This window comes from Oryx dammah, unplaced genomic scaffold, assembly GCF_014754425.2.
Source record: "Oryx dammah isolate SB20612 unplaced genomic scaffold, SCBI_Odam_1.1 HiC_scaffold_11202, whole genome shotgun sequence".
Classification (NCBI taxonomy): Eukaryota; Metazoa; Chordata; class Mammalia; order Artiodactyla; family Bovidae; genus Oryx; species Oryx dammah.
The window spans coordinates 28241-42277 of NW_024080595.1; the positions used below are offsets into that span (position 1 = coordinate 28241).

Sequence of the window (14037 nt, forward strand, 5' to 3'; positions counted from 1 at the left end):
CGGGGCCTCCCGGGTCTGCGGGGCGCTGGGCGGCTGTGGTCCAGGCCGGCCCGCGATCACCTAGGCCAGGACCTCCGCGCACTGGTCTGTGGAAGAGAGCGGGTCCTGAGGAAACGCCCGGCGCCCCCTCCCCACCTCCCCGGGGCAGAGGTCCCGGACCCTTCCCCGCGGGGCCAAGCCCCTCCCCTGCCTGTGACCCCCTCCTCCCTCCCCTAGCCCTGCAGTTGTGCGTCCAGCGCCTGAGGAGTGAGCCTTGGGGCCTCCCGCACCCCCCCAAACCCCAGTCTGGGTCGAGGGTCCTTCTGCCCCTGCAGCGCTGGGCAGCCTGGAGATGGTGCTCACCCGACTTGGGCAGCAGGACGCCCTGGCTGGGGTTCAGGCCCACTTTGGGTGCCAGCTCCTGCATCCTCCGGGCGCCTTCAGGAATCAGCTCTGGGGCCCGGGCTGAGGGCAGGGGCACCGTGAGCAGAGGGGCAGGGCTGGGAGGGAGGGTGGGAGGTGGGACGGGGCTGGGGAGGGGCCCAGGGAGACACTGGGAGATGCTGGTTTCACCTGCCTCCCAGTCAGGGCTCGCTGGGGAGGCACACGGGGACACAGCAGAGCAGACCTCCCATATGGCCCAGAGGAAGGCCGTGATGGGGCCGGGGCGGTGCGAGCGTGGCCCTTCAGGTGGGTGGGCCTCCCACCACCCGTCACCCACCGTAGAGCTGCAGCCAGACGTTCTTTACACCCCCCTTCTGAGTCTCGAAGTACATGACGGCGAAGTGCTTGTAGTCGGTGAAAGCCACCCTGATGTCGGTCTGGGCCATAGCTGGGTCGGGGCGGGAGTGTGCTGAGCTGGGCGCCGGCCTGGACGCCCCCTGCCCATCCCCTCGGTCCCTGCGAGCCGGCCCTGCTGCTGCCCCCACCCGCCCGGCACCGCCCGCGATGCGCCCGCCTCACCCACGTTGCTGAACTGCCCGTCCACGGCCCCCTTGGTGAAGGTGCTGTCCGTCTCCTGGCACCCGCCATCCGGCCTGGGAAGGGGACCCCAGCGGCCTGAGCTGCAGCCCCGGCCCACCGCCCAGCCCCACTGGGTGTCCTGAAGACGCTGCCCGACCGCAACAAAAACGGCTGCCGCTTGGCTGCTGCCGACTGCCCCGAGGCCCCCTGTCTCCCATCAGATCAACGCTTGATCACACGGGTGCTTTACGCTTCACTTACAGGAGAGGGGACATCCTGGGGCAGAGGCACACAGCCAGGGGACGCAGGGCCTGTGGGGTCTCCCCGTCTCCCCTCCAGACACCAGCATGCGTGCACACGCACACACACACACACACAGACACGGCTCCCCCACACCCTCAGGTGGGGCCCCTCTGAGGAGCAGGTGAGCGGGGCTGCTGTTTCGACGGCCCTGCAGCCTAGCACGGGCGGGGCCTGGCTCTGATCCCCTCATGGGTCGGGCGCACCCCTGCTTCCTCCTGGCTCCCACCTGACCGTGCTGGTCGGGCCTAAGGCCAGTCCAAGGTGGGACTCCCGGGATCACTTACGTGGGGAACCCAAACTTGATGCCCAGGTTGCCGTTAGCCAAGGAGGTCACCAAGAGCACGGGCATCTTCATGTTGTCCTTAGCGTCCAGGAAGCCCCGGTCGTCCGACACTGCCCCAACCACGTACCAGGGGCCCTGGAACTGCAGGGGGACAGGACGAGCTGGGGGCAGCCCCGGCCGCCACATCAAACCTGACTCGAACGTGGGGGCAGCTGCAACGCATCTGGCTGGCGGCCCAGCGAGCGGTGGGGACAGAAGTCAGACTTGGGGCTGAGGGGCCTACTGTCCTCTGCAGCCCCCCCGCCCCAAGTCAGCCAGACAGGTGGATGCGGGCTTGGTCCCCTTGAGCTGAGCTGGAACCAGAGTAGGGGCTGGGCTGGGTTCCCTCAGCCCTCTGGCCTGTCTGGTAGAACGCAGACAGAGGCTGCCGGCCTGGGCACGTCCGTGCGCACCTGGCTGGCATCGAAGTCGGCCTGGATGGGGACCTGGGCCTGGCCTGGGGCTGCAGTGAGTAGGGCGAGGGTCCCGCTGATCAGCAGCGCCTGCAGCATCCTGGAAGGTGGCTCTTGTTGACGGCACGGGGCTCCGGAGCAGCACAGGAGGGTTGGGGTGGCCTCTCCCACTGTGCCTTTATGCCCCTGAGACGCCCTGGGGCGCTGGCCTGCCCGCCTGGGACAGACCCCACTGTGATAGGCTCCGATCGAGTTGCTCCCTGGAGCACTGGCCTGCCCGCCTGGGACAGACCCCACTGGGATAGGCTCCGATCAGGTTGCTCCCTGGAGCACTGGCCTGCTGCCTGGGACAGACCCCACTGTGATAGGCTCCGATCGGGTTGCTCCCTGGAGCACTGGCCTGCCCGCCTGGGACAGACCCCACTGTGATAGGCTCCGATCAGGTTGCTCCCTGGAGCACTGGCCTGCTGCCTGGGACAGACCCCACTGTGATAGGCTCCGATCGGTTGCCCTGGCCCAGTGGCCCCCACCAGACCCCGCCCATCCTTCCCGGGGAGGGGGCCGGATGCCCCGGAGCAAGGGGAGGCGAAGGCCTGGCAGACCCTGTGGGATGTGGCCTCCAGCCCTGGGCTCGGGCAGAGCCTGGGGAAGCCATTCCAAAATCTCACCCTCACCTCTGATCCTCACAACCTGGGGCCTGGACAGGGCCTGGTGGGCAGGCTGCTGTGGGCACTATGCCTTGTGAGCCAGGGGGCCCAGGACAGGCACCCGAGCATGGCCACACCGGCAGAGAAGCTGGGGGGCAGCAGGAGGCGAAGTGCGGGCTGGGAGTGAGACCTCACGCGAGGCCCAGGCCAGAGGCCAGGGGCTGGGGGCTCTCAGGCAGCCCCAGGAGATGGGGGGGTGGCCGACTCCAGCCCACTCAGCCAGTCTGTCCTGTCTGGGGTGCACGGACACTCCAGCCTTCTTCCTCTCTGCACCCTCAAACCCTTCTGTCTGCCCTGTCTGAGGGCGCTAATCCCATTGCTTCAGAGCTGCCCTGGGCCTGGGTCTCTCCTGGCTGGTGTGGGGGCAGGCTGTGGGCACCTGCCCAGAGCCGGCCGGCTGTAGCTGCGCCTTGAGGGGGTGGGTGGAGGGGCTACAGTGGGTGAGATCCGGCCGCGTGGAGTGCGTGGGGACACAGCTTCCCTGAGCTGTCCCGGCTTCCGGCCAGCAACCTCTCCCATGCCATCAGGGGCCGAGCTTGTGTGCCCCTACCCGCCCCTCCGGACGTCCTGCAAAGCCAGCCGCTGAGATTTCACAGAGGGTGAAGGGACACCCAGGCCCAAAGCAAAGGGGGGCAGTCAGGTCCCGGAGAGCTGGCCAGAGCCAGGCCCAACTGTAAGACAGTCAGGAGCCAGGCGCTGACTTGCTTCAGAGTTTATTTTCAGAGCGGGAATAAAGGCTGAGGCGGGCAGGGATGGCGAGGGGCTGGGGCTGGGGTCTCGGGTGTTGCAGGAAACGGCTGAGCAGGGCAGAAGGGCCAGGTCCTGAGAGCCGGACTCACCTGGGCAGGAGAGCGGGACCTGTGGGTGGGGCCGGCCACACGCCCCCCACCCCAAGACCCCAGCCCCCTGCAGTCTCAAGTCGCAAGAGCCCCTCCCCTGCCGTCCCCTGGTCTTCCCACCGCAGTCCTGTCCCGGCCGCCCGCTCCGCCTGCTCCCAGTGACCTTGCTGAGCCCCAGCGGAGGCCTCTCTGTGAAGCAGCCCTTGTCGGCCGGAGGCCAGCCCTCGTGGCAGAGGGCAGGCTGCTGGTGAGCGCGTGTTGAATGAGCGAGTGAGGGGCTGCTGGGGGAAGGTGGCCCCCAGCCCCACTCACCTATGTGCGCTCCTCCACGCACTTGTCTGCCAAGAAAGAAGCCCAGGCCTGCGGTCAGTGCCCCAGGCCCGCCCGGCGGCAGGCGTGGCCCCTAAACTGCTGACTGTCACCCCCATCACTCCCGCCCCTCCCCCAGGCTCTGTCTACCCCTCCGAAAGGAAGATCCGGTCCCCGCCCCCGGGGCCCAGAGCAGGCTTCCTTGGCAAGGAGGCCGTGGGCCCTTCAGGGAGCCTGTGCTGAGCCTCGTGTGGCTGTCCCTGTGTCCCGATGCGGACACCTGTTCACAAGCCCCCTTTCTAGGGCCTGCCCTGCACCCCTCCCAGGCTGGGGCCTTTGCATCCCGGGGGCCGACTCGGGGCCTGGCACATGGTGGGCGCGTGGTGAATCCGGGGAGGGGGTATTTCCTGAGGAGTGTCTTCCTGGGCCCGGCCCAGGGGCTGCAGACCAAGGTCTCGGTGTGAGGCCAGACTGCCCCCGCTCCGGAGGCCGCGCACCAGTCAGTGGGCAGTCTGGCCGGACGGGCTCCACCCCTCGGCCTCCCCCGGATCAGGAGACGGTCTGTCTGCCTCTAATCTGACCTTAATCCCCTCCCGTCAGATTAGCGAGCTCACCAGTCTTGGGCAGGAACACAATGCCGTCCTCTGTGAAGCCCAGGCTCCTGGCGAAGGTGGTGAACTTTTCCTTGACCTCGGCTCTGGGGGTCTGGGTGCGGCCTGGGGCAGTGAGGAGAAGCCTTTGGCCTCCGTTTGTCTGGAGGATCCCCGTTCTGCCCCTGCTCCCAAGCCCAGGGCGCCCCCAGACTCCCTCACGGGCGGAGCCCCAGGCCCAGCGGTGGGCGCGGCGTGGGGACACGTACTGTAGAGCGTGGCCATGTGGAAGTCCTGCCCTGGGCCCCGGACACTCTCGGTGTAGAGCAGGGCGTAGGTCTCGTAGTCCGTCTCCGCCACTGACACCTCGTGGGTGCTGCTCCAGTCTGGAAACCCGGGAGACAGCCCCGCAGGGCCCAGTGTCCCCAAACCAGAAGGGCTCAGAAAATCAGGGGTGCGTGGGACAGCCACAAACCCCGCAGCTGCAGCCCTCTGGGGAGGAGGAGAGATGGCCAGGGGGAGGTCATCGCAGGCAGGGGCAAGGAGGGCAGGAGTCCCGGGGTGCAGCGCTGCCAGAGGAGCGAGGGGAGCGTGGGGCACAGACGGCTGCAGAGAGAGCCCTTCCTGGGGGGCTGCTGGGCAGGCCCAGGCCGACCCTGGTGGGGCAGCCGCCCCTCACCCTCCCCCACACTGCCGGGCAGGGTGTTGTCCAGAGTCCCGGCCCGCGAGTGTCGCTCCGGCCGCACTCACGAGGACTGGTGTAGCTGTAGCAGCCTGGGGGGCCGGCCGGGCGCAGCAGTAAGGTCCGGGTCTCACACTGGTCTTTCCTGTGGGCAGGTCATCCTGGGGTCAGGGGTCAGGTGCTGGGGGTGTCCCCAGATTGCGACCCTGCGCCGGGAGCTCTGGGCCCCAGATGCCCGCCCCGCTGCCCACCTGAGGAAGGTAGAGGTGAGGTTGAGGCCGCCGTCCGCCGCGGGGGCCACCTCAGACTTGCACATGGACAGCACCTTCTTCTTCTCCAGGAACCAGCTCGAGTTGGAGGCAAGGCCGGAGGTGAACCAGCGCCCCAGGAACTGCGGCGACAGGACCCCATGCCCGGTCGGTCGGCCGGGACCCTCCGGACCCGCCAGGGCTGGGCGGCGCACCCACCCCGGCCCGCCTCGCAGCCCACCCGGCCCCCCCCAGCCCCGGCGCGGCCCCGCCCGCTCACCCCGGCCCCGCCCCCACCGCGGGGTCCCGCTCCCGCCGCCGGGGGGCGGGCGGCACAGGGTCAGAGGGGTCGGATGCGGGCGTGCAGCGCGGAGCTGGAAGACCCGCCCCGACGCGCTCCAGCGACCCCCGCAGGCCTCCGCGCGTGTTCACGGGGGAGGGGCGCGCGCCGGGGCGCACTCAGCCCGTCGCCGTTCCTGGCGCCACCCCGGCTCCTCTGTCGTCTGTGCGCTCGCGCACGGAGGTGCGTCCCCAGGCCAGGTGTGGGAGGCGTGCCTGTTTGCCCTGGGCGTCGAGAGCTCGTTGGGCCAACCGTGTTGGGTTAGAGGTGGCGGCGCGCAGGTGACCCGCGGGTCAGGCGAGCGCGCGCTCCCGCTCACAGGCGCGTCCCTGCCCGTCGGGCTCCTCTCTGTAGGGCTATTCTCTGTCGGTGAATCGCCTGGGGAGGCCTCTCCCGGTCAGCCTCCTCCGGCCGGTCCAGCCCTTCTTTTCCGCTCCCCGCTTCCCAGGGAGAGCACCCCGCTCCCCATGGACACCGTCCTGTCTCTGCATCTGGCAGAAGCCCCGCCTCACCTTGTCCTCTTCGAAGTTGGGCTGCAGGGCGGCCTCAGTGGGGGCTGGGGTCTGCAGGACCCCCAGGACCCCCAGCAGGAGCAGCCCCATCCACAGCCTGTTCGGATTGGCCATTCTCCCAGAACCGGGACGGCGGTACAGGCAGAGAGACGGGCGGGAGGCAGGGAGGCCGCCCAGAGACCCCTATTTATGGGCCTGGCTTGGCCTCCGCCCAGGCCCAAGGACAGCCCACTGCAGGCTCGTGACGCGGCGGGGGAACAGGGCAGCGGAGTCCAGCGGCGGCCTCGCCCCCCACGGGGCTGCTTATGTAAGAGGCGCTGACTGGGACAGCCTGGGCCTGCCCCCCGGGCCAAGCTGGGGGGGCAGAGGCCCCCACATGGCAGGCCCCTCCTCCACCCTGGGAAGGTCCACTCCAGCAGCCTGGTTGGGGCAGGGGGCAAATGCCTTGGTGCTGCCCTGCCTCTGGGGCCTCTGGTCACTTGAGTCCCCTCACAAGCCCTGCCATTGTTCTGTGTCCAAGCCTGGCAACCCTGGGTCCACACAAGGCCCTGTTTGCACTGCCTGAGTTTCGTCCCGGACGGCCCAGCAGGCCAGGGGAAGATGGGAAACTTGGGCCAAAGGAAAGAAGCCAAAGCTCCCCCCAGAGTGGAGCCGGAGGGCCTGGTGTGCACCACAGCATCCCCGGAGCCAGCTGGTGGGGTCTGGCTGGGGGCCCCCGGGGCGTCCTTCCCGGCCTCGGGCCCACGGCCTTGGGCAGAGGTCCCTTCCTCACACCTGCACACCTGCACAGCTCCACACCTGTGCTCCTCCACACCTGCACAGCTCCACACCTGCACAGCTCCACACCTGTGCTCCTCCACACCTGCACAGCTCCACACCTGCGCTCCTCCACACCTGCACAGCTCCACTCCTGCAGTGGCCCCACCCGGCCTGTCCTATTACCTGGGGTGCCAAGCTGGTGGCTCCCCCAGGGCCAGAGGACGTGAGGTTCCCCCACCCTGCAGAGAGAGCCGCCTGCCCCCAGAGGCCTCCCTGGGTTGACAGACTGTCTCTGCGGTCTTGGGCCCTGTTCAAATCTGGCAAGTGTCCCCTGTCCCTCTGGTCCTGACCAAGGCCACCCAGATTAGCTGGGGCCTCAGCACAGGACTGAGTGGGGTCAGCAGCTCCGAGCAGCAGTGAGTGGGTGGCTGCGCCCACCTGGGGAGGTGAGGCTGGGGAAGGAAGTCCCGAGCGTGGTGCAGACACGGGACGTGGCTGTGGCTGGGGGGCACAGGAGCTGGCGCACACCCGGGCCCAGCCCACCACGGGCTGCAGCTCCCGTCCGGTGCTTGGCACCTTCCGCCCGGAAGCTGGATACTTGGCAGCCCGGCCTCTGGCTTTGGACCGGACCCAGGGCTGTCCGGAAACCACGCAGAAGGGGAGGCGTAGGCCAGGTCAGCTCCCTGAATGGAGCCAGCGCGGGCCCTGCCACCCACCTCGCAGGGGCAGGACGGGGGCCCCAGGCCCACAGGGGTCCTAGTGAGGGCTGGGTGCCCGGCCAGACCCCTGCTGTGGGGGCCCCGCCCCTGGCGGATGGCCCAGGATCCCAGAGCACAGAGTCGGGGTTTGGGGCGGCACCACCAAGAGGGCTCCCTGCCTCCTCACTGGCGCCAGGGCTGGCGGGGGCCAGCCCTGGAAGAGGCCAGTGTTGGGGGCCCGGCACAGGAGGCTGGAGGCGGGGTCGAGGGAACCCCCACCGCTCTGCCCTGGCCTCCCATGCACCCTGCCCCTCCGCATGCTCAAGGCCGTGGGGGGACAGTCTGTCAGAAGCAGGCAGGAGTTGGGGGGCTGGTCCCGGGCCCTGCACTACCCTGGGTCTGCCCCAGGCTGCAGCCTGGCCCAGGGCAGAGTGGGGGGCTCCTTTCAGGACGACAGAAGGGCAGGAGGAGGCGGGTGAGAGGGATGCCCGGGACATCCGTGTGGGCCCCGGCCTCCTGCCGTTCATCACTGAGTCCCGTGGCTTTTTGGCCGTGGGGAGGCTCCTGGGTCCGTGGGGCTGAGCTGCGTGCCTGCCGAGTCCCGGTCACGCCAAGACCAGAGCGCCTCCGCCAGCGGTAAACATGTCGCAGAGCAAGGCAGGGGACTGACGCAGGTAGAGGGCAGAGAGCGTGCAAGAGGAGGCGGCCCAGGACGCGAGGACCACGGGCCTGGGCCCGCACATCTCTCGTGGGCAGGCCCCGCCCCCACCGGAGGGGCCCTCGGGCCGGGTCCCCAGGATGCCCCTCTAGGGAGCAGGGAGGCCCCGGCGACCCTGGGCGCCCACCCACAGGCCCAGGGTTAGGGAGTACGTCCGCCTCGCTCTTCTGCCCACGGACGCCACACCCCCTCCTCCCCTGCTCCCAGACTCGCCGCGGCTGCGGACTGTGGCCTGGAGGAGGCCTCGGGGTCTGGAGGGGCAGGGACTGCATCGGCCCCTCGGCCTCCCTGTGACCCAGACGGAGGTGGGCGGCTGGGCTGGTTCGTCCACGCTGTGGAGTGAGGAACTGGGCCTCAGGGCCCTTCTGCATGGGCCGTGTCCAGCAAGACCCCCGGGTCTCCAGGGGTCTGGGCGGGGGTAGCCGCTCTTCCCCCGGGTCTCCAGAGGGTGGGCTGAGGACTCCTGAGGCCCCTAGAGGGGAGTCTCTGAGTGCTGCCAGTGGAACAGCTCAGAAAGCCGGCTGTTGGTGGCCACCGTGCCCATTGCACGCTGCCCTGCGGGGTGGGCGGCCGGGGCTCGTCCCTGCCTGGCCGGGAGGCCGGGCTCCCCATCTGCCCATGCAGGCTTCTCCCTGAGAACCACGCCCAACAGCGGCCAGGGCTGCAGCCGGAGGGCCCCCCACCCAGCCCCCGCCCAGCCCAAACGACACAGGAGGCCGCTCCGCTCAGATGGGCCCGGTCTTCCCTCGCGGCCTGGCCGACGCTGCCCAATGCTGGACCCCGCTCAGACCTCCGCCTTGGGCTGCTCCCCGGGGTGCTGGGGGCTTTCCTACCTCCCCCGCCCCCCCATCTCAATGCTTTCCTGTTGCGTCTGCTCCTGAGTGGCTGACCCTCTGAGCCCCAGTCTGCTCTGCGCTACTGACCCCTCCCCAAGCCCGACCAGCCCCATCTTCCCGGTCTCCCCGTCCGCGCCCCACCCTCCCGCCCCCACCAGCCCTGCGGAGCCCTCTAGCGTGGCCTCTCCGCTCCAGGCCGCTCAGCGACTGCAGTGGGGCAGCCACTCTGATGGCCGATGGCTGGAGGAGCAGCTCTTTCTGACTAGGAGCCTCTGTCTGTCTTCCCAACGCGTTTCCCACCAGAGAGAGGCCGGGTTGCAGAGGTGCTGGGGTGGGCGGAACCCCAGTACAGCCCCCCATCCCGCCCCTGCCAGCACTTCTGGGCAGCCTGGCTTGGGGCTGGGGAGGCGGGGGCAGGGTGAGCTTGGGCTGGAGGGATGGGGCGGGCACGGCCGGGGCTGGTCTCCCCGCAGCTCCCTGGGAGGGCAGTGTGCTCTGCCCGCGGGGCCTCGTGGGAATCAGAGCGTGGACCTGGGCAGCTCTGTTCCGGGAGCCTCTTTGCAGTGCTGGGGGCTCCTGCAGGCAGGGCTGGGCAGAGGCCGGGGGGCCCCTCCCCAGTCCTCCCAGCAGAGTGCGGTTGGGTGGGGGCTTGGGCCTGGTCATGCTCCGGAGGACCCAGGGCGCGATTTCAGGGCCCAGGGAGCGGGTGCCGGGGGGCGCTGCTGGGCCCCGCAGAGGGACGAGGCGGCCCCCTAAGGGCGCTGTTGATGGGGGCACACACACCAGCCCCCTCGGGGGCAACAACTCGGTTCTGCCAGGTCCAGGTGAGGTGGGGCCCTCTCCAGTGACTCCCGCCGAGACGCCTGCAAGGTCTCTCCCCTCCCTTCCTGCCCGCAGGCCATGCAAGGCTGTGGCCGGGAGGGGCGGCTGGGGGCATCTCGGGCACCAGGCTGCCCCCGCACGGTCCCGCTCCGGTGGCTCTGCTCTGAGCTTGGCCTGCCTGTGGTCAGCCCTGCAGGCTGGGCCTCCTCTGCCCTCCAGCTGGGGTGCGCGCAGGACGTAGGGAGGCAAGGCCCCTCCTGGCACCCGCAGAAAGTCGAACCACCGGCCCTGGTAGCCCAGGCGCTCTCACGGTTCTCCGAGGGACAGGCAGGTGGTGCAGCTGAGAGGGCGCGGCCCTGACCCGGGAAGGCAGGGTGGCCGCTCTGAGCCCGGAGGCCGGAGCTGGCCTCTCAGGAGCCCACACCCAGCCCTGGCATCAGAAGGGGTCCCCCAGAAGCTGGCCTGGGGCTACCCTTAGGCTCCTCCCCTCCTCTGGGCCCATCACGGTATCCAGTAGCTCTGGATGTGACTGGACCTGGGTTGTTTCGTGGGCCTCACGGGAATGTGAGCCGCAGGTCAGCAATAAGCAGAGCTGAGGCTGCGGTTTCCGTGGAGCCCGGGGTCTGGGCGTGAGGGGGGATGGGCGTCTGCCTGGGTGGTAGGCGCTGGCCACAGACGTGCCAGGGGTTGGCCTGGACCTTGGGAGGTCACGGGTACCATCCTCCTCCTTCTGGCTGGGTGGGTCAGAGACTAGCCTAGACTTGATCTCCTGGGGGCAGTGACGGGCCCCAGTCTCCGTGCAGTGCCCCCCCGACACGGCTGGCCCTTCAGAGCCCAGGTTCTCCCCACACCCGGTGGCCCCTCGCTGACCCACCTCACAGGGACTCATAGGGCCCTGGTGGACCACACCTGCTTGCTGTTCGGCCATCAGCAGTGCCCCACACCACCCCACCCAGCCTACGGGAAGGGGCTCAGAGGGAGCTGGAGAGCAGGGGGCATACCCCCCAGATCCCACCTCACCCCTCAGGCCAGCCCCCCCACCCTCCAGGTGGCTCACAGCCTTCGGGGCTCCCCACTTCCAAGATGCTCCTAGCACGAGGGGGTCCCCAGCATGGAGATTTTAAGTGGAAGAGGGGTAGAACCCTGGGTCACCCAGAAACTGCTAGAAAGAACATTCCAGAAAATGCCTGAAGGCCTCCTCCCCATCCCCTGAGCCTTCGCCCGGCTCCCGGATGGCTCCCATGTCCAGGGGTGCCCTGGGAGAGACCTGGGGTAGCCAGGTGGAGAGAGACGCAGTGTGGCCATGTTCAAGGAGGAAACGGGGGCCCTGGGTCTGCAGCTGGGCACCCTCATGGCTGGCGAGCGAAGGGGTTCAGGACTCCACCGCGCGCACCCAGGCCCCAGAAGACAGCTGCTGTGTGACTTAAGGAGGCGAGTTCAGACTCGGGGTGCCCCCAGGCGAGGCCATCTCTGAGTTTCTGCCCAGACCACGTGGGCACACTCGCCCCTGGGCGGGCCCCGTCTGTGTTTCTGTCTGCTCCGCCGCCCCCAGAGAGGCCAAGGCGCTGCAGCGCTCTGCCCCAGGGAGGGGTGGGCAGGGCTCCGGGAGAGTGGCCTGCCCCTCACGCCCCGCCTGTCCCGGCCTCCCTGAGCCGTGACACTCAGTGTTCGGACTTCCAGAAGCATCCAGCCTGGTGGAGGGTGGTCGGAGCTAAACTTGTCTTCTCCCCTGTGGAAGGCCGCATGGGTGGTCTTTGGGAAGGCGGGGCCTGCGGGCACCACGTCCCCTGGGGCATGCGCTGCGGCCAGGCTGGGCACCCCTGAAAGGGCCCCAAAGCCGAGACTGCTCGTGGGGTCTTGCACCTCCAGGACCTCAGGGGAGTCTCTGGATTATGGCATTTTTCTCTCCTCCATAACTTGACCCTGTCAGGCCAGCCTGAGGGTTGCGCAGGGTCCCCTGGTGCCCTCAGGGGCCAGAAGGCTGCCACTTGGGTCTCGGCCCGGGGCCCTGGGCTGGGCACGCTCCTGCAGTGGGTGGAACCCAGGGGTGGAAGCCCAGCGCCGAGCAGGGCCTGCAGCAGGGGGACCCCAGGGCTGCGCTGGGCTCTGTCTGGGTCCCCCTGGCTCCCCGCTCCCAGGCCCCTGCTGGGTGCTGGCGACGGCGGCCTGTGTGAGGAGGGGCCCAGCTCTCCTGGTCCCGAGAGCCCAGGACGGCCGGGAGCGTGCCCAGCCGCCGGGTGGGGGCCAGAGAAGAAAGCCTGACAACAGCAGAGAGGGCGCTCTGGCTCTGGGCGCCCCCCCAGTTTGCCCTGCGGCCAGGGGCACCCCAGCATCGGCCGTCGGGCGGTCCTGCCCCCTCCTCCCCGCACCAAGCGCTCACTCCTGGTGAGGGTGGGTGTGGGCTCCAGTGACTTCGAAGGACAAGATACAGGCAGGGCCTCGACCCGTGACCAGCGGTGAGAGCGGGCAGCCCAGGGCAGGGCGGGCTCAGAGGCGGGGTGCAGCGTCTCAGGAGAGGGGCGGGCCTGGGCCATCTGGGAGCAGATACCCCGCAGAAACAGAGGCAGGAAAGAGACGGGGTGGGGAGACAGACCCTAGAGGGCAGAGGAGGCCTCTGCGGGGAGGGGGCCGGGGCAGGGGACCTGAGTGGGGAGGGGGTCTCGTCCAGGTCTGGGGGCCGAGTTCGGCGGGCGTCCTGGGGCTCCTCGCCCCGCCCCACGTCCCCGATGTACTCGGTGAGGCCCGGTCAGGCCCTCTCTCACTTGCTGGGTTTCTTCTGAGGCCCTGAAGCTAATCTTGCGTTTGTAGCTTTAACCTTTCATCTCGAGAGTGCCCCCTGCCCAGTCTCCCAGCACACGTCCCCTGGGCTTGTGCCCTCCCTCTTCCAGTCACACAGATGGGCCCCCGAGTCCAGTCCTCCCTGCCCTCGGGGTGACCCGCCCGTGCCCTGGCCTCCTCCACCTGACGAGCTGCTCCTCCCCGCGTCCCCGCCCCAGCCCCCCACCCCAGCCCCCTGCCCCAGCCCCCCCGCCCCAGGCCACCCCCAGGGACCCTTTCTGTGCTCAACTCGGGGGCCCCAGTCGTCCCAGTCCTGCCCGGGACCCTCTTCCGGAGCCACTGCACCCAGGCTAGCTGCCTGGGTCCTGATGACCTCCTTACCAGGGGGCTTGGGCCAGGACACAGGGGCCTGGGGTCCAGTGTCGGTCCCTCCCCAGAGGACCCCGCCCCACCCCACCCGAGCGCCTCAGCCCCTCGGGGCTCCTAGGCCCCCACCCTGCCCACCTCGGCCTCCCAGGGCAGGGTTTGGGCAGGAAGGCAACATGGTCACAAGTGGTGCCCAGGCTCTGGACAAACCTGATGAATTTTCCCCTCAAGTCTGTTCAGCTCTTCCCTCCGCCCTGTGAGCAGGAGACGTGAGCCCTGGGAGGACCCTCCCTCCAGAGCCCGCCTTCTGCCCTCGGGGACCTGCCCTGACCTCCACACAGAGCACCTGGCTGATGCTGACCACGTCTCCCCTCTGCCTCCTCCTGCTAGTGAGGCTGCTCACCACGGCCCACCTCTGGGTGCCCCCAGGCCTCCCCTGGCTGCCCTGTGACTGGGGGAGCAGCTCTGGGTCCTTCCTGGGTGGGGAACCCACCTTCCAGGCCCCCAGGGACAGGGTGTGGGCTCAGTGCTTGCAGGGTGGGGCCAGTGGGGAGAGGTAGGCAGAGGGAAGGGCGTGAGGCTGGGGCGCCTCAGGAAGGATCCTGCACCCACACATTTCCCAAGGGGCTGCACCCCTCAGGGGGGCCTGGTGGGTCCTGAAGTCGGGGTGTCCTGGATGAACTCAGGGTGTCCTGGGTGAAGTTGGGGTGGGAAGCCTGGTGGGTGCTGAAGTCGGGGTGTCCTGGGTGAAGTCTGGGTGCCCTGGGTGAAGTCAAGTTTCCCTGGATGAAGTCGGAGTGCCCTGGATGAAGTCAGGGTATCCTGAATGAACTCAGGGTGTCCTGGGTGAAGT

The 14037-nt window shown here is 69.1% G+C and overlaps 2 protein-coding genes across 2 annotated transcripts; both read right to left on the bottom strand.

Moving 5' to 3' along the window:
- Nucleotides 1–2267, bottom strand: LOC120860795 (lipocalin-like 1 protein). Its single transcript, XM_040236517.1, has 6 exons — nt 1981–2267; nt 1530–1669; nt 943–1016; nt 701–811; nt 343–444; nt 1–86 (listed from the first exon to the last, which is right to left on the bottom strand). Exons 1-6 carry the CDS (start codon nt 2077–2079, stop codon nt 61–63), a joined length of 552 nt encoding a protein of 183 aa, XP_040092451.1. The 5' UTR covers nt 2080–2267; the 3' UTR covers nt 1–60.
- Nucleotides 2268–3383: 1116 nt separating this feature from the next.
- On the bottom strand, nt 3384–6551 carry LOC120860793 (prostaglandin-H2 D-isomerase). Its single transcript, XM_040236515.1, has 7 exons — nt 6208–6551; nt 5359–5498; nt 5176–5252; nt 4695–4811; nt 4450–4551; nt 3839–3864; nt 3384–3526 (listed from the first exon to the last, which is right to left on the bottom strand). Exons 1-6 carry the CDS (start codon nt 6319–6321, stop codon nt 3839–3841), a joined length of 576 nt encoding a protein of 191 aa, XP_040092449.1. The 5' UTR covers nt 6322–6551; the 3' UTR covers nt 3384–3526.
- Nucleotides 6552–14037: the final 7486 nt, after the last annotated feature.